Source organism: Falco punctatus (genome assembly GCF_963210335.1).
Source record: "Falco punctatus genome assembly, chromosome: 6".
Taxonomy (NCBI): Eukaryota; Metazoa; Chordata; class Aves; order Falconiformes; family Falconidae; genus Falco; species Falco punctatus.
The window spans coordinates 48,670,003-48,693,121 of NC_137585.1; the positions used below are offsets into that span (position 1 = coordinate 48,670,003).

General features: G+C 36.5%; 1 protein-coding gene across 3 annotated transcripts in view; it reads left to right on the forward strand.

Annotated features, from left to right (window-relative positions):
• Positions 1-23,119, forward strand: part of IMMP2L (inner mitochondrial membrane peptidase subunit 2) — a 483,477-nt gene that overhangs the window by 431,739 nt on the left and 28,619 nt on the right. For 2 of the 3 annotated variants that reach the window (XR_013929243.1, XM_080394192.1), the window contains one exon: positions 1,972-2,892. The exons of the other annotated variant lie outside the window; for it this stretch is intronic. Coding sequence is in view for 1 of the 2 variants with exons in the window: in XM_080394192.1 (XP_080250318.1) it covers positions 1,972-2,001 (30 nt within the window). In the remaining variant the exon portion in view is untranslated. Of the gene's footprint in view, positions 1-1,971; positions 2,893-23,119 lie in introns of those variants that run through there. 3 annotated transcript variants of the gene reach the window in all.

A 23,119-nucleotide genomic window follows, 5' to 3' on the forward strand; every position in this document is an offset into this window, starting at 1 on the left:
TTGAGAAGCTGTAGCAGTCCTGTGAAGTTCCCACTGAATGGAAAAGGGGAAACATAACCCCCATTTTTAAAAAGAGAAGAAAGGAAGACCCAGGGAATTACAGGCCAGTCAGCCTCACCTCTGTGCCTGGCAAGATCATGGAGCAGATCCTCCTGGAAACTATGCTAAGGCACAGGGAAAATAAAGAGGCCAGCATGGTTTCACTGAATGCAAAGCATTCCTGACCAGTCTAGTGGCCTTCTATGACAGGGTTACAGTGTTGGTGAATAAGAGAGGAGCAACTGATGTCATCTACCCGGACTTTTACAAAGCACTTGATATTGTCCCGCAGGACATCCTTGTCTCTAAACTGGAGAGACATGGATTTGATATATGAAGCATTCAGCAGATAAGGAATTGGCTGGCTGGTTGCATTCACAGAGTTGCAGTCAATGGCTCAATGTCCAAGTGGAGGCCAATGACAATTGTCATTCCTCAGGGGTTGGTATCAGGACTGGCGCTGTTTAACATCTTTGTCAGCAACACGGACAGTGGGATTGAGTGCACCCTCAGCAAGTGTGCCACCGCCACCAAGCTGTGTATTGTGGTCGACACACTGGAGGGAAGTGATGCCATCCAGAGGGACAGGCTTGAGAGATGGGCCCATGCAAACTTCATGAAGTTTGACAAGGCCAGGTGCAAGGTCCTGCACATGGGTTGGGGCAATCCCAAGCACAAATACAGACTGGGTAGAGAATGGATTGGGAGCAGTCTAGAGGAGAAGGACTTGGGAGCATTGGTTGATGAGAAGCTCACCATGGCCCAGCGATGTGTGCTTGCAGCCCAGAAAGCCAACCGTATGCTTCATTTACTTCATATACTTCATTTACTGTGAGGGTGGTGAGGCATTGGTTGCCCAGATAAGTTTTGGATGCCCCATCCCTGGAAGTGTTCAAGGCCAGACTGGATGGGGCTTTGAGCAACCTGGTCTAGTGGAAGGAGTTGGAACTAGATGATTTTTAAGGTCCCTTCGAACCCAAACCATTCTAATTCTATGATTCTATGAAACAGGCAGGTAGAAGTAGGTACTGCAGAACTGGGAGGCATAACACAAAATGCAAGGCTTTAGGAAATGACAAGTTCCAAGACATTTCATATTCCCCAGTTCCAAGTTGCTTTGAGGGTTTTGATGTAATTACAAGCCTGGGAGAACTGTCCCAGTTGTGGTGTCTCTCCTGCCAGACTGTCTTATCACAGCTGTAGTCAAAAATCTCCTTTCGGTGCTCTGAAACCAGTATGTGCTCCCACTCTCAGCTCCATGATGTCTGTTTTACGGATATTTTGCCTTCTCTTGGCTGGATAGTATGTTTTCAATACTCCTTTCAGACAGTCAGTGTAGCACTTCAAATGTGTGTAAATTACTTGAAAGCAAGGTTTGACTCTTTATTTGCCTGAATATTGTATCCCTAAATTAAACCTTAGTTCCTAAAAAACCCTGATGCTTCAGTAAAGTCTAAACCCCCAGTTTTCAAGCACAGCTTTCTACTAGAGTTTACTAACATAATGAACATAATATACTCATAGCAGTGCTTGGATTGCCAATCCAAACCTTGGATGCTGATATTTCATTTATGCTCATGAATTGATAGATATTTTAAAAGGCTGGTCATTCCTGTTCATAGGTCTATATATGTCTTTCAGGGGGGAAAAAAAGGGGGGGTGGTGCAAATACAATACAATGAACTGTTACTGAATGAATAATGAAAAAATAAGACTTAACAGGACATGTGGTGATGTGCTTTAGCTGTACTTATCTGTGTGGTTTTTACTTTTTCAAACGTTATTTAGGTCTATTCTTATACAACACACATAAGACGGAAGATAAGTAAATGCTGCTGATCAGAGATACTGCTTAGCACAGCCTGTAGTTTATCTGACATCACATGGATTTTTCTGTCAAGTCTGAAAGTAACCTACCCTACTTATTTGCAGTTTCTAGATGTTGTTCCTAATGGAAACTGAGCCTATAAGCAAGAAGCATCAGGAAGTATATCTGACTGTACCTGCCATCAGAAAATCACGTACCAGATTTTCATCATTTTATCAACGCACATTTTGAAACTGAAATAAACTATGAAACTGATAATCAGGAATGATGGGATTATATTAATGTATTAGTTTTAAAGCCTTTACTGGAACATAAAGGTCCAGAATACAGCTCATCATAATTAGACAGCTGTATAGGTTCTCCATTTCCTGCCCTGAAGTGTGAAATTCAGAATGTACTTTGGCTTCAGTACAGCTGATAAAATTGCATATGACAGTGACTGCAGAACATTTCATACAGGGGATGATTAATTGCTTTGCTTTTCTTAATATCAGCATGAAATTCTTTCCATGAAGTGTTGTTTTGCACAAAGCATGCCATATGATGTTGGTGAAGATTCAAATTAGGTACGACATTGAATTTTGTCTGCTTTTTGACTGCTTTTTTTTAAAAAAAAAGATTTTAGAGAGTTAAAAGACTTCAGCTCTTTTGAAGAGAGTTTTAAGTGTTGGAGGTACCTCTTAATATATGAAAATCACTGGGAGAACAACTTCAGTATTAAAATTTCTGAAGCTGGTTGCAATCATTTAATCTAATTGCATCTTTTTATAATTGCTTTCAGAGAAAGGTAACTTCTAAGCTGAGAGGTAAGAAGTGGGAAAATAAGACAAGTAACAAACAGTAAAGGTAGATGGAAGAAAGCTCCAAAGCAGGAGTTGGAAAAGCTGCACTCATTGTCCTAGTCTTTTATAGATTTTATATTTGACATTTGGAAGGTCAGTTAATAAGTGTATATGTCCATCTTTCATATGTCTTCAACATAAGTATATTTAAAATATTGAAATGGTTTAAAGTGTAGTGAGAGGTATATTATTGACAAGTGCAGGACAAAAGATAGTAGACTGCAACTTTTTGTAACTCAGAATACCCCTAATATATCTTATATGTCATTGTCATCATTCATCCTCTATGTGGCATGTATCATGTTTTCTTTTGAAGTAAGCACTATGAAATTACTGCAAAGCAATAATTCTAGACTGCTAGGTAATATATTATGTGCTGTGAGTATTAACTGTGGCAAAGTGATGAGAACAGTAAACAATTTTTAGGTACTCCCTGAAGGAACTATTAATCTTTTCTATGGCAAAAAGCAGAATTTCAGCCTGTAGGTTAAAAATAAGTGCCTGACCCTGAATTATGAGCTATCAGTTTTCAACTCCCCCACCTCTTCAAACCTAATACCATTTTTTCTGTGATTTTAGTATTTGATTTCCCTGAGCTTTTTTTGCCTCTTGATACTGTAGATGAGCCCCATGTAATGCACCAGCACTTTAATGCTTTGTCAGTGATTGTTAAGGGAGAGGTATAATTAGTGCATTTGCACCATCTAAAAGACCATGCAACTTCTGCTTAATAATAAAATGTTTTTACTGATGCAAATTCCTGAATTCTTACTAATCCCAAATGTTCTACAAGTTTGGTGGCTTTTCAGTGCTCATTTGTTTATAGCAGTATCTGTCCCCTTGACAAGCTGAATGCTAAAATCTTTTGCAGTTTGTGACACAATGGTGCACCATAGGCTTTTCCTGAGGGTATTTTCTGGCCACCACCAGATATTCAGTGTGTTTAGATGCCATGAGTGTGGAGGAGGAAGACTTAAGAGCCTCATCTTTAAACAGCTTGGATGCTTAAGACACTACTGGTGTCATTTTTTTCATGAAAAAATTTCCTTGGATACATAGACATGTGCTCCCTTTGTCTAGGGCTTCAAGAATTTATGATTTTTTAAATGCTCAGAGCATGTTTAACTTAGGATAAACACTTATCAGTGCTTTCAAGGCTCTCTTCAGCCTGAGTAGATTTCAATACTTTGCTTTCACATCTTGTGAGTGTCTTAATTGCTCAGCTATGAGCTACTCTGGGCAAAGGTGCCCTCTGTCCCTCCTTCTGAATCTGGGCCTTTACACAGCCAGAAGAATAAAAGTTGTCATTAAAGTATGGGAAGTGGGTTAAAGCTGAGCTTTAAAACATGGGAATTGAGGCGTGGAGCCTTAGATGGTGACATGGAACTGCTGCCCTATATCATGCAGGAGGCAGAACTCCCACCATACCTTCTTTCCCTTTTCCTGCCTGTGATTTAGACAGTCTGTGCTCAGCACATCAACCCTTGGGAATCACTGTCTAGGAACCCAGCTCTCTTCTGTATGTTTAGGAGGAACTTTGAGTGAGTTAGTACTGTGAATTCTGCTGGGAGAACCCTATATATCTGTCATATTTATGAATGCCTACATATACATTAAAAAAAAAATCCTATGGTTTTGGACTAGAGTTGCTAAGTGAAACTATTTGTCCCACTTTTGGTTTTACTTCATTATGAATAAGATTTTCCGGAGAAGCACTGAGATGCAGCTAGAAGGCAGCAAAAGAGATGATCATTGCTATAGACCCAACTGAGCAGTATGTTTAACTATGGAAATATTCACATAGGATAATATTGCACAGCATCTAAATGGTCGGGTTTAAGACTTTGACTCTGTCTAGTACTAATTTTCTTGGGGCAAACAGTCATTGACTTTAGCAAATATTTTATCAGGAGACTGTGCTGAGGTAGCAGATAACAGTTTTTATGGCAGGAATTTGAAAACACAGTATAACTAGGGAGTGAACCAAACTTTGCAGAGAAGACTGCATTTTGTGTCAGGAAAAGAAGAAGGTTGTATTCCCATTCTTCTAATTCATCAGCAGATGATACTTTTTGCCCTTTTCCCCTTTCTCTTCAGTGCAGAACAGTGTGATATTTATGACACAAAGGCCTATGAGTTTATCAGAAACACATTCTGTGCACATGAACAAATACTGGGCATAAAAGCTGGGACGTGTGCCGTTTAAACACGCAGCACACCTGCTAAACTTGTTGCCGTTCTTTGGATGAGGAACTTTAGCAGTACAAATTACTTTGTTGTAGCTGTTGAAGTATTCATAGCCACTTCAGCAAGGAGAGACAGGTATAAACAGGCTTTGAAGGCTTGTTGGAAACCATCACTATGGCTTTTCTTGCCAATGATTATAAGGTGAAAGGGTTGTTATCTTGCTATTTTCTATCATGCAAAATGTTTGTAGGATAACTTAGTCTTTTGGTAAGGCAGTTCTATATGTGACAATAAAACTTAGTCTGACTATCAAATGTGACTTTAAGGACATAGAACAAAATGTACAACAGTGTACTGTTTTTTGCCTTTTTATTAGCAGTTTTTATGGAAAAAGGGAACATTCAAGCACAAGGATAACAAAAAGTGTCTCCCCAAACCAGCCTTACACTTTGTTGCCCAAAGTTACGTTTGCTGTGCAAAGCAGTAACAATTTTTATTAGCAAGTTACTATATGCTTTTTGAACTGTGTGATTTTTTAACTGTATGGGTTTTTAACTGTTAAAATGTCTTTCCTCTTTCACTGATGTCCTTGCAGTCTCATATTTCAGAAAGTGAAAGTCTGAGTCTTGGCCTTGAAATTAAAACCAGCTAAAATAAAAGGAGCTTTAATTTATAAATGTTTGTTTAACTGTACTGTCCTTGTCAGAATGGAGTGTTGGCATTTATCTAGTATGTCTTTGCTTCAAGTAGTTGCTAACCACCTGGCAGCTAAAGAAAAATAGTAAAGAAAAAATGTGTTAGGTTAGACATCACAATGAGGGTTCAAAATTGAATTGCAGACATATACTACAGTGGTATTTTTCATTCCATGAGATTGCTGGCTTTCAATGTAATGGAGGAATGCCTGATTAAAGAGAAGGCTGCACGTTAATTCCCAACATGCTCCTTGGCAGCTTTTTCATTTCACTTATAGGTGGGAGCAGGTGGTGTCATTTAGAATTAAATACTTCATGTCTAGGTTAGGAGGAAAACAGCATTTAGTGATGAAATGTCCCTGAAATGAATCTCATTAATTGTTCACCCATTTGTGGTGATTTTATTTATATTTGCATACTGTAACGTAAGTACAATGGAACATCATATATTTAAATTGCACTTAACACTGAATTTAACTAAAAACAATAAAGAGCCAGAATAACTTCAGAACAAAAGATCTTACAGCAGTACTATGTCCTTTTTTACTGAAATAAGAAAGCAATAGCTACTGTTTCTTTAAGTTGGGTTTTAAAGGAGAGATATTCACAGCTTGCTAATTTGTAGCATTATTTTATAACCAGTTTGCTTTTGTTGTGCTGTTAAACTATGTGAAATGTGAAAATGTGTATATACCTTACTCATATACTGTTTTTCATAATATCGTGGAAGTGGATATTATGCTACATTTATATGCTAAAAGTTGAGTTCTGTATTGCACTGTGGGTATCTACTGGTTACTGGATGGTGTTATGTTAAAAAAACCCAACAAACCAAAACCTTTCTAAAAATTATCTTTTGAACAATAAATCACACTTTTGCTCTAAATATACTCAACAAGGGCTCACTTGTGCCTTACTAGTGGAGCTCCACATTGCAGTTGTATTTGAGGAGCCCCAGGAAGGACACAGTATGCTCTCTACTTTGCACCCATCAGCTCCACCAATTAATATTGAAGGGGAAAAGACCCATTCCAATGTTATATCTCTGTCACCTATGGGTCTAACAAACTTGAAGAAGGCATGGCTTCCATTGCCTGCAAAATGAAGGGCCCAGGACTGGAAAGAATTCTGATACTGACTCTGAGAGGGCACCCAACATCCAAAAATGGAAGACATTTTAGCTCCAGGTAGGACTCCTACTTGCTTTTGTGCTGTCTATAGATTTGCTTGAAATAAAATTGACCTGTTAGAGACCTATTTAAGAAAAAGAAATAGTATCAACTAGTAGAAGGTAGTTTGACTCAAAAGCCGTAGTGAGAGTCAAGTTATCTGCTCTCCTTTGTTTATCCTGTTCTAGACATTCAGGTAGTGCTGCAACATTTCCATTTGGAGTAGTTTGGATCATGCCTACCCCTTCAGCCAATTCTCTTTGACATCTCTTGTAACTGATACTTTTTTCCTCCATTGCTGTCTCAGTGTGATTTACCTCATAAAGCTTCATTATGTTACTCAAAGAAAATTTCTGTGTTCTGTAAAAGCAATTAGTTTAAAGAGCACCTTAGTACTCTTATTTCCTAAACAAATATGTTGCATAATGAGACTTAAACTAGTCTATGCAGCTCAGAGACTCTGGACAGGACAACTGCTGCTTGGAAGAGTTTCTTTCTTACATTTTCTTTCGTAGAGTAGTTAATTAAGTACTGAAACGCTCAGGAAATATGTATCAGTCACTTTTCCATCTCCAGCTACCTGTCAATTGAAAAATATTATGTGCATGAGACATGCTTTTTCACTGTTACTTTCTTTCCACGGCTTTAATTTTCACGTTACAAAGACTTCTAGAAGAGAATAAAGCTGACCTTAATATGGTAGCACTTTAATGCCATCAAAAGATTTTAATACTGCCAGATACAAAGATTATAATAATTAATGTTATCATAATGACTTACCTGTTACTATTATTGTGATACATTTTTTCATTATCAACCAATATTAAGATCTCATGTAACTTACAAGATACATATCAGGTGTAAAACAGCCCTACAGTTTCATTATAATTCACCAGCTTTACAGTGAAATACAGTAAACAACCTAACAAAGTTTAAGAAAAATTGATTACATGCTTTATTTATTTAATAGTTGTTTTCAGAAGAGTTATACTGACACATAGTAGTAATGATGTAATATTTTTTGGTAAGTAAATCTCATATAGGACATTAGATCTTATATTTTCACATAAACTTTAGGCTACACTCCAGGAAGTAACTGAGTTTTGGTATTTCTGGTTTTGAAAACCAGCTGAAGAATATAAAGGAATTGTAGCTCAGTGGTTAGATGTTTAGTGTTTACTTGAGTGCAGTTCCCTTTAGGGTATACTGTTGAGCAGTTCAGAACTGAAGCACCTAAAATCATTGTCGTGTTTATCAATGTAGGCTGACTCCTACAGTCTTTTCATGGGTACTCAAGCTATACACTTTGAAAATGATTTGACACATTTCTTTTCAAGTAAGAAACCTGTGAAATAATTGAATTCAAAGTCATCTATGATCTCCTTTTGAAACTTTTTCAAATCCAACCCTTTCACTGTCATAAAGAATTTTCCATTATCATGCTCTAATTTTTCCTGTTATACATGCCATCCTTTTTGCACTACATCCAAAAAAGACAGTCATGCCAAAGCTTTCTTTAATTTTCATCAGTGATACCTCCTCCATTCTCTTAACTCCAAGTGAGAAAAAAAGTCAGCCTTAGGTGGAAGGGATGGCAGAGAAATTCCTGCTGTTGACAGATAGTACACTGACAGAAAGATGGAACAGTGGCTCACACAGTCTGGCCTGAATGGAAGCATGAAGTAAGCACAGTTAAGAACAGAAACAGCCTGTGAGCAGAAGGAGAGGAACAGCTAGACTAGAATAAAGATAAAAAGTTTAAAAGAAAAATAACTGAAAAGCTAAATAGCCATATTCAGTTGCTATGACAAGTAGCTAAGAAAAAATGGTGGTCAAAGGTGTATAAAATAAAAGGTATTTGGTGAACTGTTTTGTGTCATAATTTAAAGTAGTACATTTATGAAAAATTGCCACAGAGTTATGCAATTAACTTCTGTTCTAATCAAATTGTGGGATTCAGAGGTATGACTCTGTTCTACAGATTGCAATAACATGTATGGAGGCCTAAAACACCTGCACATGCTGGTTTGTGCAGACTCACCAGTCTGAATCCAACATGCTTCCCACATTCCTAAAGCAATAGGCTTTGAATTTCCAGATCCCTTGTATTCTGTTCTCCAAAAAGATTTTCTTCCTAAGCTTTGTGCTAGCTGTAGTCAAGCTTCACATATCCATTTGCTTTCTGGCTCTGATTCATTTATTCCTTACTATTTCCTGTTTAAAAATTCATACGCTGTTCACTCTTGTCTCCTCATCCTGCTAACTTATAAATTAATTTTTTTTCAGGTTCAATAAGAATTTTGTTGATATTTTTGATCCCATGATATGTTTATTTGAGACACAGAGGTCGGATGAGTGGAAAATGGAATACAGAAACAAAATATTTTAAGGAAAAAAATACCAGGAGGAGAAAAAGTATCAGGGAAGGAAAAAAATGGAAGAACTAGAGTAGCATTTGAATTAAATATAAATGAATTGTTCTTATGGAAAATGGGTTATAAGTGCATATTGACCAGTTTTTACCTACCTACAAAGAGGTGTATTTACTGGCCGTCTTCAGCTTTGCCTCCATAGTTCATTGTTGTGAGACTGCAATTACCATTACAAACCTCTTGTTATTAATTGTTATTAATGTGAAAACGAGCCTCCAAGGATATTGATTACACAGAGCTCTCTGCCTATATACAAGGTTCAATGAACTTCTGAGGGATTTAAGGAGCGTTGTTACTCCCCTTTGCTCCCATGATTTGTGTAACACATACCATGATATAGCTCTTCAAGTAAAAGATGCTGTTGTAAGTCTTCTGCTTTTTACTTTATTTTAAGAATACATTACTGAGAAAAAAAAATGGGCTTACATACAGGCAAATCAGTTTTGAACCCTAATTTCCACTACAGCAAATCAATCTCATCTATCAACTATATTTTTCACCTTTCCTTTAAAAAGGCCAGGGTTTTCATTAAATAAATATGTATAAGTAGGATGTTTGCAAGAAGTTTCCTTTGACAGAACAGCATTATATCTAAAATATCCTTTAATTCACATACCCTCAATGAATTTTTTTTTGTACTTCTTTTCATTGTTTTCAAATGTCTCAAAGGTAAAAATCAACATGAATATGTTCAGAATTGGTAGTCTGATGTAGTGAGTATGCTTTTATATTTTTTGAAAGACCTGATAAGGACCATACTTTACATTTACAATTTAATAATACTTAAATATTGAAGAAATATAAATGAGAGTATGCAAAGAATTTTCACCCATGTTGATACTGTAAATTAATATAGAACTTCTATGCTCTTAGAAAAAGGGGTGCATGATATTTTTTAGTGCAACTGTCAAGTTAGTAAATATATTCCTTGAATGGCTTAGGAATATAAAATGAAATACATTTCTGGGGGAAAGTCAGAGCCTTTCTGGTTTATTCTTATTAATGTTAGAGATGATACATTTACGTGAAATTATATAGTTGTCCATAAAGAGATGTGAAACTGCAAACAATAACTTAAAGAATGTACTTGGAATCTGTATTTTCAAACACATTATTGCACAAATAGTGCTGTATGTAAACTGATAAAATTTTGGACACCATCATCCTGCATGGCTACTGTAGGCACGCTGGCCTGAATGTACTTCATTTTCTTTAGGCCTGAATAATGTTATAAACTAGTTGGGGGGGAGAGTAATCTCCTGATGTAGGTTTCATCTTATTTAAAAATTAGACATGTATGTCTGAGTTAGTGACTCAAGGCTGGCTGTACAATCAGTAAGAGAGACATCCAACATGAAAATTCATATTGGGAGTGAAATGGCATATCTCAGGATAAAATACCTTTTGGTTTGCCTGAGTAACTAGAATGGAAGCCAGGAATATATGTCTTAGTTCTTTATAGTCCAACTTCTAAACACTAAAATGTAGGTTGAATGAATAGAATCAGTAAGCATAACTCTAAGCTTCCTACTCAGTTTGGTAAAGTCCTCTGATTTGCTCACAGTTTTACCCAGTTCCCAACATTCAGCTACCATATCTTGCATAGAAGTGTTGTCCTTTTTATTCCCAATCTTCTGAATTGTCTACAATGTTATCCTTGGTTTCACTGGAAAATGCTATACCTATTGTTATTTATTTTAGCATCAAATGAAGTACAAAATAAACTTGATTAAAAAAGCCAATGCAGCAAGACTCAGTATACCTTGCTACTTCCATTAAACCTAGTCCCATCAGCCTAACTTTGTTCCCAGCCAAAATAATGGAACAACATTTCAAAACTTGATAAATAAAGACTTAAAGTAGTCTGCCTAAAATAATGCCAATCAGCTGGGGATTATACAAAATATAATGGATTTTATGGAATCCATTATTTTTAATGAACTTGCAAGTAGGACTGTATGAATAACAGATTTTTAGTTCAGCTGATGAACCAAAAAAAATATGTAGGAAAAGGGAATCTAATTTAATTTTTTATATTTGTTTTTATTATACTAGAAATATTGAAATGCACTTTAGGACAACATGAAACATTTAATTTGATAGGAAAGTAAACTTTTCATTTGGCATATACAAAGACCCCAAGCACATATTTTAATTAAGTCTTTCAGTGCTGTGGGTTAGCTCCCTGCATTCAGAACACCTTCTATTATTCTGTGGTCCCAAACAATTATTTCACAGAGTTGTTTAAGTTGCAAAAGACCTTTACAGTCATCAAGTCCAACCCTTAACCCAGCACTGCCAAGTTCACCACTAAACCATGTCCCTAAGTGTCACATCTACATGTCTTTTAAGTACCTCCAGGGATGGTGACTCCACCACTTCCCTGGGCAGCCTGTTCCAATGCTTGACAACCCTTTCAGTGAAGAAATGTTTCCTAATATCCAATCTAAACCTCCCCTGGCACAACTTGAGGCCATTTCCTCTTGTCCTGTCACTTGTTACTTCGGGGAAGAGACTGACACTGACCTCACTGCAACCTCCTTTCAAGTGGTTGTGGAGAGCCATGAGGTCTCCCCTGAGCCTCCTTTTCTCCAGACTAAACAACTTCTGTTCTCTCAGCCACTCCTCGTAAGATTTGTGTTCTAGATCCTTCACCAGTTTATAGGCTGAGGTCAGTGAGGTGTTCAGAATCACTGTTATGTTGCCCTCCAGCAGTGTGGCTCATAGTTCTTATCCATTCTTATTGATCAATGAAGAAATCTCAATCCACTGGGCTAAAAGTAATTCTTCAGGAAAAAAAGACCAAACCCCCAAAATTATTGAAACATTTCATTTATAGAAGATGTAAAATTTGAAGCTGAGTATACCCTAAAATGATACATATGTACAATCAGAAACTTTCAGGATCATTTTGTGCTGCACCAAGATTACCTTGGCAATGTTGCCCAGGGCTATGGTAAGACTGATGGTCAGTTAGATCTTACCTTACAAAGGAATCAGGAGATCGCCAAGTGTACATCTGGACATGAAATGGAACTGGGATGCATCTTTGGGTTCAGTAACAGACATAGCCTAAATCCTCTTACTTAAAAATTAAATTGGTTGTTTCAAGGCAGCATTTTCACTTGATGGAAATCAAGCTCATTCTACATAGGCAGATAGAGATATATAGCTATTTATCTGAGGATCAGGTTTTACTGAATATTTTATTGATCTGAAAGGTTGATTGAGTTGGATACAGCTAGATTTTTGAAAATATTATACAAATTGGAAAACTTTGGTCACCTAGATAGCATACAACAGCAGGTATTGCCATTTTAGACAAGACTGGTTAAGTTTTCTCTTCCATTTTTTAATGCAGTCCTTCACTTGGGATTTTAGTTATCTCTATTGTGTAAGCAACAGAGTATTATGATAACACAGAATTGTTTTGGAAAAAATATTAACTTAATTCACCTGTTAAATATTTTATCACTGTTGTGTTCAATTACAAAAAAATCCCCTAATTATCTTCAATGGCATTAACATTCATAGGAGTATTTGCATATGCTGTAATAAGTGCCACTACTTTGAGGGACATATTGCGCTTGGAGGAATGCATTCATTCAGTAATGACTTTACATTAAATGCAGGTGCCCTCCTATGAAGTATTAGGCAAATCAGAAAACACTGGTTTCCATCAATGTGTATATGTATAGCATGTGGATGATAACAAGGTCTTTAGATTTGTGTGATATAGGAGTACCCATGCCTTTGAAAGTCAAGGCAATATGCACCTATTAATGTACAAGTACTACACTTATGAAAAGTAAACAAGAGTTTTGGATGTTTAGGAGGAAAAAATTTTATTTGCTGTCTCAGCGTTGTGGTTGAAGAACAAATGAAAATGTAGAGGCTAAATGGATTTGGGTACAACATCACTTTAATGACAAGATATATGCAGTTTTACAAATTGCACAACTTCCCTGTGCCTTAAGGGAGATGGTGCAGTAAGGCATAGAAGTTGGCTGGGTTTGTGTAGTGATTTTGTACACAACTTCCCTGTTCCACAGGAGAGATGCTGCAATCCTGCAGATAAGTTGTGTGGGTGAGTAGTGCCAGTCAGGCTGAGCATGGCCCTGGGGCACGGTTATGGTGTCCCCTGGGCTTTTCTGGGTTCCCTGGCAGTTTCAGATGCTGGTGTGTGGTCATGAGGTTTCCCTCCTTGGAGTCTTCCCAGAAACTCTTAACTAACCTCAGCATTTCCCAATGAAGTAACCTTAGTTACAGGATGGAGTGGAGAGTAACTTGGTGATTAGTCTGTTCAAATAGGGCTTTCTGATTTGCTGTCACTGCTGGTGGTGCTCACAGTCTGGACATTTCTTTAATGCTTTTGCACTTCTTGATGGTCAGCAGATTGTTGGCATAGTTTGGCTGTCTAGATAGATTTTGTGAGTGCACGAAAAACTATTCAAGATGCAGGCTGTTGTTGGGGACAGTTGATTGATTTTTTCTGCTTCTACTTACATAAAACATTTCCTAAACCTTTCTACTGTTATTGGAACTAAAAGCTGGCTAAAGTTCATGGGGTTGTACTAACAGCTGTGCTAACCAGGCCTACCTCATGCTGACTGCTGCACTCGGATGTGCTGGAGAATTACTGTGTCCAATGCTTCTGCTAGGAAGTGAGGCCACATAATAAAGACTTTAATTCATTGTATTGCAGCTGCCTACACAAAGATACTTATTACAGATTTTTCTTCATCCATAGCTGGTCGCAGAGATCCACAGTCTGTATGGCTACTGATCAGTACACAGTAAGCATCCTTCTCCTTTGAAGTATCTAAGATACCCTCACAGTTGAACATAAACAGACCTCAAGACTGACATGGCATGGAAAATTCTATATTCCTGTGATTACAGATGTAAATTACATTTTTTTTCCTTCTCTTTGATAATTAGCAGGGGCCAGAAACTTTATCTGGACTTACATATACCATCTTTCAGATAAGCAGAATTCCCACTTTCCTGGTAGTATAAACCTCTTATTTTATCAACATATTTCCCCATTGTTGTTTGTCTTTTTCTTCTTTGCATCCTTTTTGCCAATCTGGATGCATTACCTATTTCTTGTATGGCTGCAGATGGTGACAGTACAATGAGACTTTTTAGTGATGTGATCCTCTGCACTCAGAATTCTGCACAGCTTTTGCTTCAAAAGCAAAACATGAAGTTTTATTCAAAAGGTATATCACCCACTTTTGAAAACTTTAATTCTATCAACCTTTTTATTTATAAACAAATCAAAAAAAGTAAGGAAGCAATGTCAGATTCTTTCTACAGTATATTGTTCGGTCTAGATGGATATTTGATTTTGAAGACAGACAGACAGTGAGTTTCCTTAAGTGTGGCCAGCTTTGATAATAATGTAAAGGTGGGAAAAGAATGAGAAATAAAGAAGAAAACTAAAAGAAAGCTTCCCGACAAGTAAGCCTTAATTTAAAGTACTGTCACTCCAGACCTCAAAAGCTTAGTAAAGAAACAAGTTTTGGTTTCTTCCTGATCAGTGATGTGTGACCATTCCACATTTGTACAGCTCATTCCCAAATTTGAGCCATAACTCACCTTTTGGTGGTAATTGACGTAATGCATCAAACAAGTGGGATAGTTTTCAGTTATGAACAATAACATACAAAAGTAAAGGCCTCTGAAATATCTAAAACAACCAACAGCCTGCAGGAAAAATACGCTTTTATGTACCCAGCTGTACAAAGCCTGAAAGTGAAAGGACTTTCTGTTACAGCTTCAAAATCTGACATAGTACAAGATGCACACTGAGTTGCTGAGGTCTTTCTGCTCTGTCTCCCTGTCACTTCACCTGTGAAAGTGTAATCCTAGTAGTGGAGGCAAAGAATGAAAAGATTGGATCAAGTTGCAATATGGGCTAATTGACCAATGTGAATATTAGCTAAATATATTTTAATGGATCTTGAAAAAAGAAATATAGATTAGATCCATAGGATATCAATACAATTTCAAAGGTAGTTTTCCTCTGTTAAGAGATATAAGAGTTAAGACAGCCAACAGAATAAGACAGCTGAACATCATAAGCTTCCCAGCATGTCTGAAAAAACAATGCATATAATTTTGGAAAGCAAAGGGGCTTCAGATAGATTTTGAGGTTTATGAACAGTGTTAATTATGGTGGAATTAGTGACTATGTCTACTTCAGAAAGTAATGTGGACCAACAGGAGCCCGTCTGAACAGTGATACAGAAAGCTCTGATGACCTGTTACTTACATGATACACACTGCAGTGGTTTTTATCTTGGAATTCTCTCTAGTCTGATCCCACAGACCATTTGCAGCCGGAGAACTTTAGATATGTATTGCAGTTTAGTTTCATCTGAAAGTAATTGTATGCCCCCTTTTTGAGTTTATTTGCACATACTTACATGGGTGCAAAGGGATCTTACAAGCAAAATATATGCAAATATATGCACGCAGATACATCTATATGTTTGTATGATGTTCACAGCGTATAAAAAGAAGTAAAAGACCTACGTAAATGAATGAACTATTGCAAATAGAATCACCAGGGAACTAGCTGGTGAAAAGTGAGTTGAACTTGTAACTGTTTTTAAGAAGAATAATGTTAACTTGGATTTTTTTCAGAAAAATACTAGGCACAATTTTGCTTTCCTTTGTAGTGAGAGATTGAGGGATTATTGTCTAATAACAAAATATTTATGTGTGATCTCATTGAACAGTAGTAATGTGGTAGGTTTTTCAATACAATGGATATTTATTTACAGATTTTTGATAGAAGGGAGGGTTTAACAAACATAGCTTAATGAGATCAAATGATTGTAATCTGAATTTGGGTAAATAAAAATAAAAGATTAAAAAAATTAATAATGATGAAGGGCAGTAACCTCCAGGACAGCTTGCCTGATAGTATTGGATTGTTATCACTTGCAGTCTTAAAATCGATAGTCTCTTAGTAAAGAATTTTTCTGTACCTCATTAAGTTAAGTTTTGATAAGTGGTTACTGTAGAAGGTCACAGCAGATGATCATAATGATCTTTTAAAACTGTGAATCTATTAAAGACTGTTAAATATGTACGCTTTTACTCATTAAGGTCATGTAGTTTCTGTAAGTTCCATGGAGACTAGAAGGGAACATTGTATCACTTAGTCTGATCTCTAGAATAACAAAGTCTATAGAATTTTGCCGAAGGATCTTTTGCTTTCAGACAGGTTATTTCCTAGATCAAAAATGCTTTTTAGAGAGAGGAAAAGTTATTTCATTATATGGAAAATGTGACATATACACATGCAGTCCATAGTAACATTTCTACTGTTCGTTGAGTCCAAAGCATTCCTCATTCTAAGATTACAACTGCTATTATACCTATAATTTTATAAGAAATTTAATTAATTTTTTTTTTTGGTAACTAGAGATTTTTAATCAGTTCAGTGATGCTCTTCAACTTTTGATGCAGGTACTTTAGGATGACATGAAAATGTCTAAAAGGGTCATTCTCTGAGGGAGCTCAGAATAAGCTAAGATGGAAATCTAGTTATACACAGTACAGGAAGCTCTTGCTGTCTGTTCTTTTCACTATTTGTCTCAATAAGCTTAAAAGCTCCACAGACACACTTGCATGGACATAATCAGCATGCTGTGTGGAAATTTAGCTGGAGGACTTCCACGAGTAATGCAAATAAACTACTATTTGAAACTGCGCATCTTTCAAACTGCTTCTAATTCAAGCAGGCTACAGCAAGAAAAATGTAATGTAGGTAGGCTGTCTGCTCTTTGGTCAATGATCATATACTTCTGGGTCTGTGGGGAAACAGATAGAGCAGGAACAAAATAGCAGATATTTAGACACAAACTCATTCAGTCACAAAATGCCAAGAAAGGAATGCATCTTCTGCAAGCTAGTGCCTTTTATTTGTAAATAAATAAAACACTGGCATGCAATTGGGGTTAGAATTTATGTCACGTAACTCGAAGCTTTGTAAAATGAGCTGGTTGTGTCAGCTCCCTTTACTGCCAATGGAGAGAAATAGTCATTCCTGAAAGTAAATCATCCTTCTTACCTTGGACACGTCCTAGAATGGCATGAATTGCCTTCTGATGACAGTGTCTCATCTGGTGGTGTGCATCTAAAAGTTAGGTATTTAGTCTAAACTTCTCACTCAAGACTACTTCATTCAATATAAATATTATATCTAACTACATTTTTCCCAAAAGTCAACTGAACTGGCATAATGCATAGGTTCCTCCTGTGAACCCATCTAAACAATTCCTTTTTTAATTCTTGTAATCTGTGCTCTGTAGGATCAAGGGGACTAGATATCACTGATCAAAATGTCAGCACTTTTTTAGTTCAGTTAGGAAAAGATGGTAGGTCCTTTCCTCATAGGAGCAGATGCAAGGTAATGAAATGAAAAGAAAGCTTTGACACCTTTCTTTCTTCCTGCTTAAATATGGTTCAGATAGCTCAGCAACATACATGAAGGCAATTTTCCTAAAAGTTCGCTGAAGTCACATTGTGCTTGCTCTTCTCCTATTAATAGCCCATAACTGTAACTAAAGCAATGTCTGATCACGTCCTTTTCCTTGCTCACGCATCCTCAAAAAGCTGAGTAGATTCAGTTACCTCTGCTGCTTCCTTTTGTGTGACTATACTTTAGATCAAAAATACAATATGCAGCACACTTTAAGGGCATACATTCTGTGAAATAGGTGCTTCCCCTTAAAAGCATAAATGGTCCCACAGACAAGTTGACTTCAATTGGAATACTAAATTATTTTTGCTCACAGTGAGTGATAAGTAAGGTGGTTCTTACCTTAAAGACAGTATATTGAATATGATAAACCAAGATATTTATTTAGGTTTTGGTTATTTCTATGGTATATATTTATATAAATTGTCTGATCATTTTTTTAAATTGAAACTTGGGGATTTACAGTACATTCCAGTCCCTAAATGTCATTACTCAAATTCCGAGGAAACTTGGGAGGGTGATTTCCTCATGTTCAACCACCTTATTTTCTAAACAGTGATCACAATCCGGTGCTTATGTTTTATAATCTGTTACCATGGAGATATTTCCATACACACAGGATGGTTGCTCCATTGCATACAATCAAGCAGGATAAGTGTTGATTAAAATGGTTGCAAAAAATCTTCATATCCAATAATTGAAGGGGAAAAATAGAAGAAAATAAAATATGATTTAACTAATAAAAAAAAAAATCTTTGATCATGTAATTGTTCAATTTGCTGCTTTAAATTCCTTCTCTTGCATTGTTCTTTATTGTAGGAAAGACATAATTGTAAATTGGATTTACAATGAAAAAAATCTTACTTGAGTAGCTAAATAATGATATAACAGAGATTGATATCAATCTGACTACGAGATGATACTTTGGGCAGATTTCTACTACCATTGTGTAACACCATGGCAAATAGACCTGGAAATTATGAGACTCAAAGTAATTTTGCTTCATATTTGACATAGGCGGGAAAAAAATCCTTTTAAGAATTATTTTGCTTACAAAATATAAAATATATTTTGTGTGTCTTAAACTATGCTTTTCAGAATGCTTCATTCATTTAAATTTGTAATTATTTTTGACAGTATGTAATTTTTAATTATTTTTTTACTACCACATAGTGGTCTTAAGTATATCTTTGTAGGTACACTATGTTATATATCTATATCCGGTTCTATAGGACTGATCTTTTATCATTTTGACTCATTATATTATTACAGAAAACTCCAATGGCTTTCCCAGCACTGTAGAGGACACTTAAATATACTGTGATTTAGAAAGTATTAAACCCTGCCCGCCTGACCTGTGCAAGTGTGAAAATTTATGTTCTGAAATTGCTTGTTGAATCAGGACATAAAATATTCTTTGCTTTGACTGTCTCTCAGTATAAAAGACAGGCAAGATAAACAGAGAGTCTTGAAAGGAGTGAATTGAACTTGCTACATAAATCCAGACTAAATGCTTTTGAATATTTCCAGCAGTTTCTTAGAATTCTTTCACCTTTCATGTAACATTGGTATGTCCTAGACTTCTCAGGACTGTGGGTCAGCTGTTGTGATCCCTCCAAAACAATGTAAAGTCAGGAAATGTTCCATGCCCATGCTGTAGGAGATCGGAAAGTGCAGAATTGTCACTGAGAGTACATATGGCTGTCCTTTATAGAAACCACAAGAAAGATAAGATATAAAGTTTGCTAGAATGATGATGCATACATGTAGAAGATCCTTATAACTGAATCTGTTATTGATTGAATACTTAACTACTTGAATCTTTCATATGTCCTGAAAAGAAAAAGAATCCTTTTTTACCAGGAATTCTCTGTCTTTTGTTTTAGGTGCTTACAGTAATAATGTTTGAGTAACTGTTATGAGTACTAGGAGTACAGGAAAAGTAATCAATTAGTGGCAATAGTGTATGCTGGATGCCCTTCATTAGAGGAAACCCAGTTTGTGAAGGCATATGTTCTGCAAACTGAGCCCACAACCACTGGGAGAAACATATACAGTCCAAATCTGTCAGCATATCACAACAAAACTGTACATATCTAACCAACATGCTGACAAGAATACCAATAAACACAAAAGGGAGGCCAGAATTCTCACTTGCCACTAGGCTCCATTAATTATGTTATGGACAGCTTTTCAGCCTTTTGTTTGGATAAAAACCTACAACTGCTGTGCGTTTGTGTTCTATCTGTAAATAAAATTTCTTTCCTATATGGTAGTTTGTTTTCTAATACTACTGAAAAATAAGGGATTTAATTTTCAATCATTTCTTAGATTTTCATTCTTACTTGTGAATATATAGCTGTCTGACTGATAATGGAAGTGTACCCACTGGAGTCTGCCAAAGTATGGGATGCCGTCAGTTAACTGAAATTTTTTGTTTGTTGCTATAAAGAGTTTTAGAGAAAAAGGTCTGTAAAACCTATTTGAATAAAAATACAGATTCCAATTATATATTTTAACCTAATTAATACAAAAAAATTAATAAACTACCTCTGTAGGTGCAATTTGATCACAGGCATTCATTATGATATTCAGTAAAGAATAGAGATATTATTAGTGTTTAGAACTACACCTCTACTTTAAATATTAAAGTAAAATGTAATAACAGTTCACCCAGATATTTCTATTCACTGACCCTCTGTGCCTGCAAAAAAATTGATTGTGTCTTGGGCATTTTTAGAGGAAAATATTTCCTTTATCTAATTGAACTCTGTAGGAGCATTTCTGAAAACTGGTGTGAGAAACTTTCTTCTCCACTCACTGATGACAGTACAGGTAGAAGTGTTTGTTGCCATGACAGATTCAGAAAGCAGATGATAACCTTGGGGTTTGGGCCAGCATTACTTGTTACAGAAAAATTGATTTGGATGTAAAAGCTGAGCAATTTTAGAGATTATATTGAGTACGTGATAGTTTAGAATTTTTCATTTGCCTAGCCCGGTCTACTGATACTAAAGGAATTACTCTACTCTGAAGAGTGACATGTTCTGGAGAAGGTAATATAGAAGTCCAAACTATCTTTAACATAGATTATGAAACAATGCTGTGCGTGCTGAAAAAGGCACTTGGGAGTGAAATATTCAGGTAAATAGACTACTAGTTTTAGGCTACTAGTTTGTCTGTATCTTTTTCTTTGCACACTACCCCAGATTCTGATAGCCTTAAAATAAATGTTATAACAGCCCTCAGATGACCTTCTTGATCACATTCACAGCATGCTTCCTTGATATAAAATTCAAGTTGACAGCATTGTGAATAGACAAGTGTAGCTGTGGATTGTGTGATTCACGTTACCTTGCAAATGTGCTTACATTAGATTCTAGAAATAGACATTTGTATATAATGAGATAGACCTTAGTGGGCAGCAAATCAGATGACTTTCAAAGTGTTTGAAATGAAGGATTTACACTTCAAAATTCAACAAACTTTGTGACAAGCAAGGGAAAATCTCCAGATTGTTTCAACGTTGAGCATTTTGTTGCCACTTGGCTGAGTGGGAGTTAGATAAAGTGTTGGAGAGCTGCAAACATGATAGGGTGCAAAAAGCAGAAATCTCTAGCTAGAAGGCAGGGTTGTCTGTCTGGCCTGAAGGTTATTATTAGAAGAGTTTAGGTAGACGATTTGCCCCAAAAGTTGTTGCAGTGATTGTGGGCTATTAAGCCGTCTTCACATACCAGCATGGGAGCAAATTTTTATTAAAAAAAAAAGAAAAAGAAAAAACCCGTGCTGTTGTAGCTTTTATTTGATAAGATAAAGGGAACTTGTTTAAGAAGACATTATGAGAGGGTTATTACTAGATATGGTAAGGTGGGAGGACAGAAGGTTCAGGAGAACCTTTCTGAAGGCAGGGTTGCTTTTGCCCGATATCCTTCCATTAGTTATAATGGCCATTGCTGTATGCTGATATATCTTTTACAAAACTCATCATTACCCTTGAAAGTGCTTATCATTCACTTTAATTCAAACATGTTTTCATTGTTTTATGTTTTGTTTGGATTTTTCCATCAATCACTCCTTTAAATTTCAATTGCACATTCTGCTGCTAATCTTAGGCTGAAGAAGAAGGGATGAGTGGAACCTGTTTGTAACTGCACTCTCAGTACATAACTTGTTTAAAAATAAAAGCTAGAACTATATTTAAAATCTACTCTGCATTTCTTTCTATAGCATTGCTGGAAGTAATTTCCACAGCAGAGGGACGACTTCTGAGGGAAGCAGGATGCAGCCGCAACAGGGGCTCCCTGCAGCTGTGAGCTCAGTAAGAGTTTTGCTTCTAGGGGATGGGCAATTTCTAATTATTAGACAATTGGAGAGTATTGGAGAAAAGATGCCTAAAATCATTATGGAAATTTCATTAATAGCTCGCTATAGTCTGGAAATGAAATATCTCCCTGAAAATACGAGTCTTAGTCTGTGCTTGACATGAATTAGAAAAAAGGGTAGATCATGTTCTCCTGTTTTTTTTGTTTGTGCTTGCAACATGTGAGTAATCAGTGAAGCTGTTTAGACTGTTAGATCTTGGTCCTGTGATTTACTATGAGCAGGAGGATATGGGAAGCCCTACTGAAATTGGTGGGGATCTGCACAAATCAGTGTTGTGTCCTGGTTTTAGTTAAAAAAAAAATATTTTTTTTTCACAGCTGATAATTTTATTAGGAAAATTAAATTACTGTGAATTTTCAGATTCGCAACAAGCACAAAATGTATTTACTCATTGTGATACATATCCTAAAAAGGATCCCTAAGGCATAAATTAAATGACCTTCAGACATCTGAAACTCAATTTTTAATATGAAAACAACTGGCTAGTGCTTACCTAACTCTCTATGTCCCTAAGCTTTCAAGGAGTCTCCCCTTCTGACACCAGAATTCCCTAGTTTCCTGTAGTGCCATACATAAGTGGTCTTATGAGTACTCTGTGCTAGGAAGTTCAGTGCCACTGCCCAGCTCAAGTTTTCTTGGAATCCAGAAAACAGGTGAAGATTACAACCTGGCAGGCGTGTTCCATGGGGTCAGATTCCCCATAAAAGGTACTTGTAGCAGATTTCTTCCAAAAACAACTGGTGGCGGGATGTGGATATTCCTATTTGCATGCCTGTACATAACCTGGTAACTCAGAGCTTCCACAGGTGTGCTGCATAGTCCTGGCTGTTGCCACCTGCTTTCTGCAATATTTCTGCTTTGTGTAGCCCATCTTCCATGTAGTGTCTCTTCTTCAGAGGCCGGCTCACAAGGCCTCCTTCCTGTGGCCGTGGGAATATTGGTCTCTTTCTACAGTGATGCTCCCTGTCAGTTAGCACAGTATAGTTGTCGCCCTTTGGAGAAGGAATGCCTTGAGAAGTGCTTGATGCAGCTTGAATCTCTGCT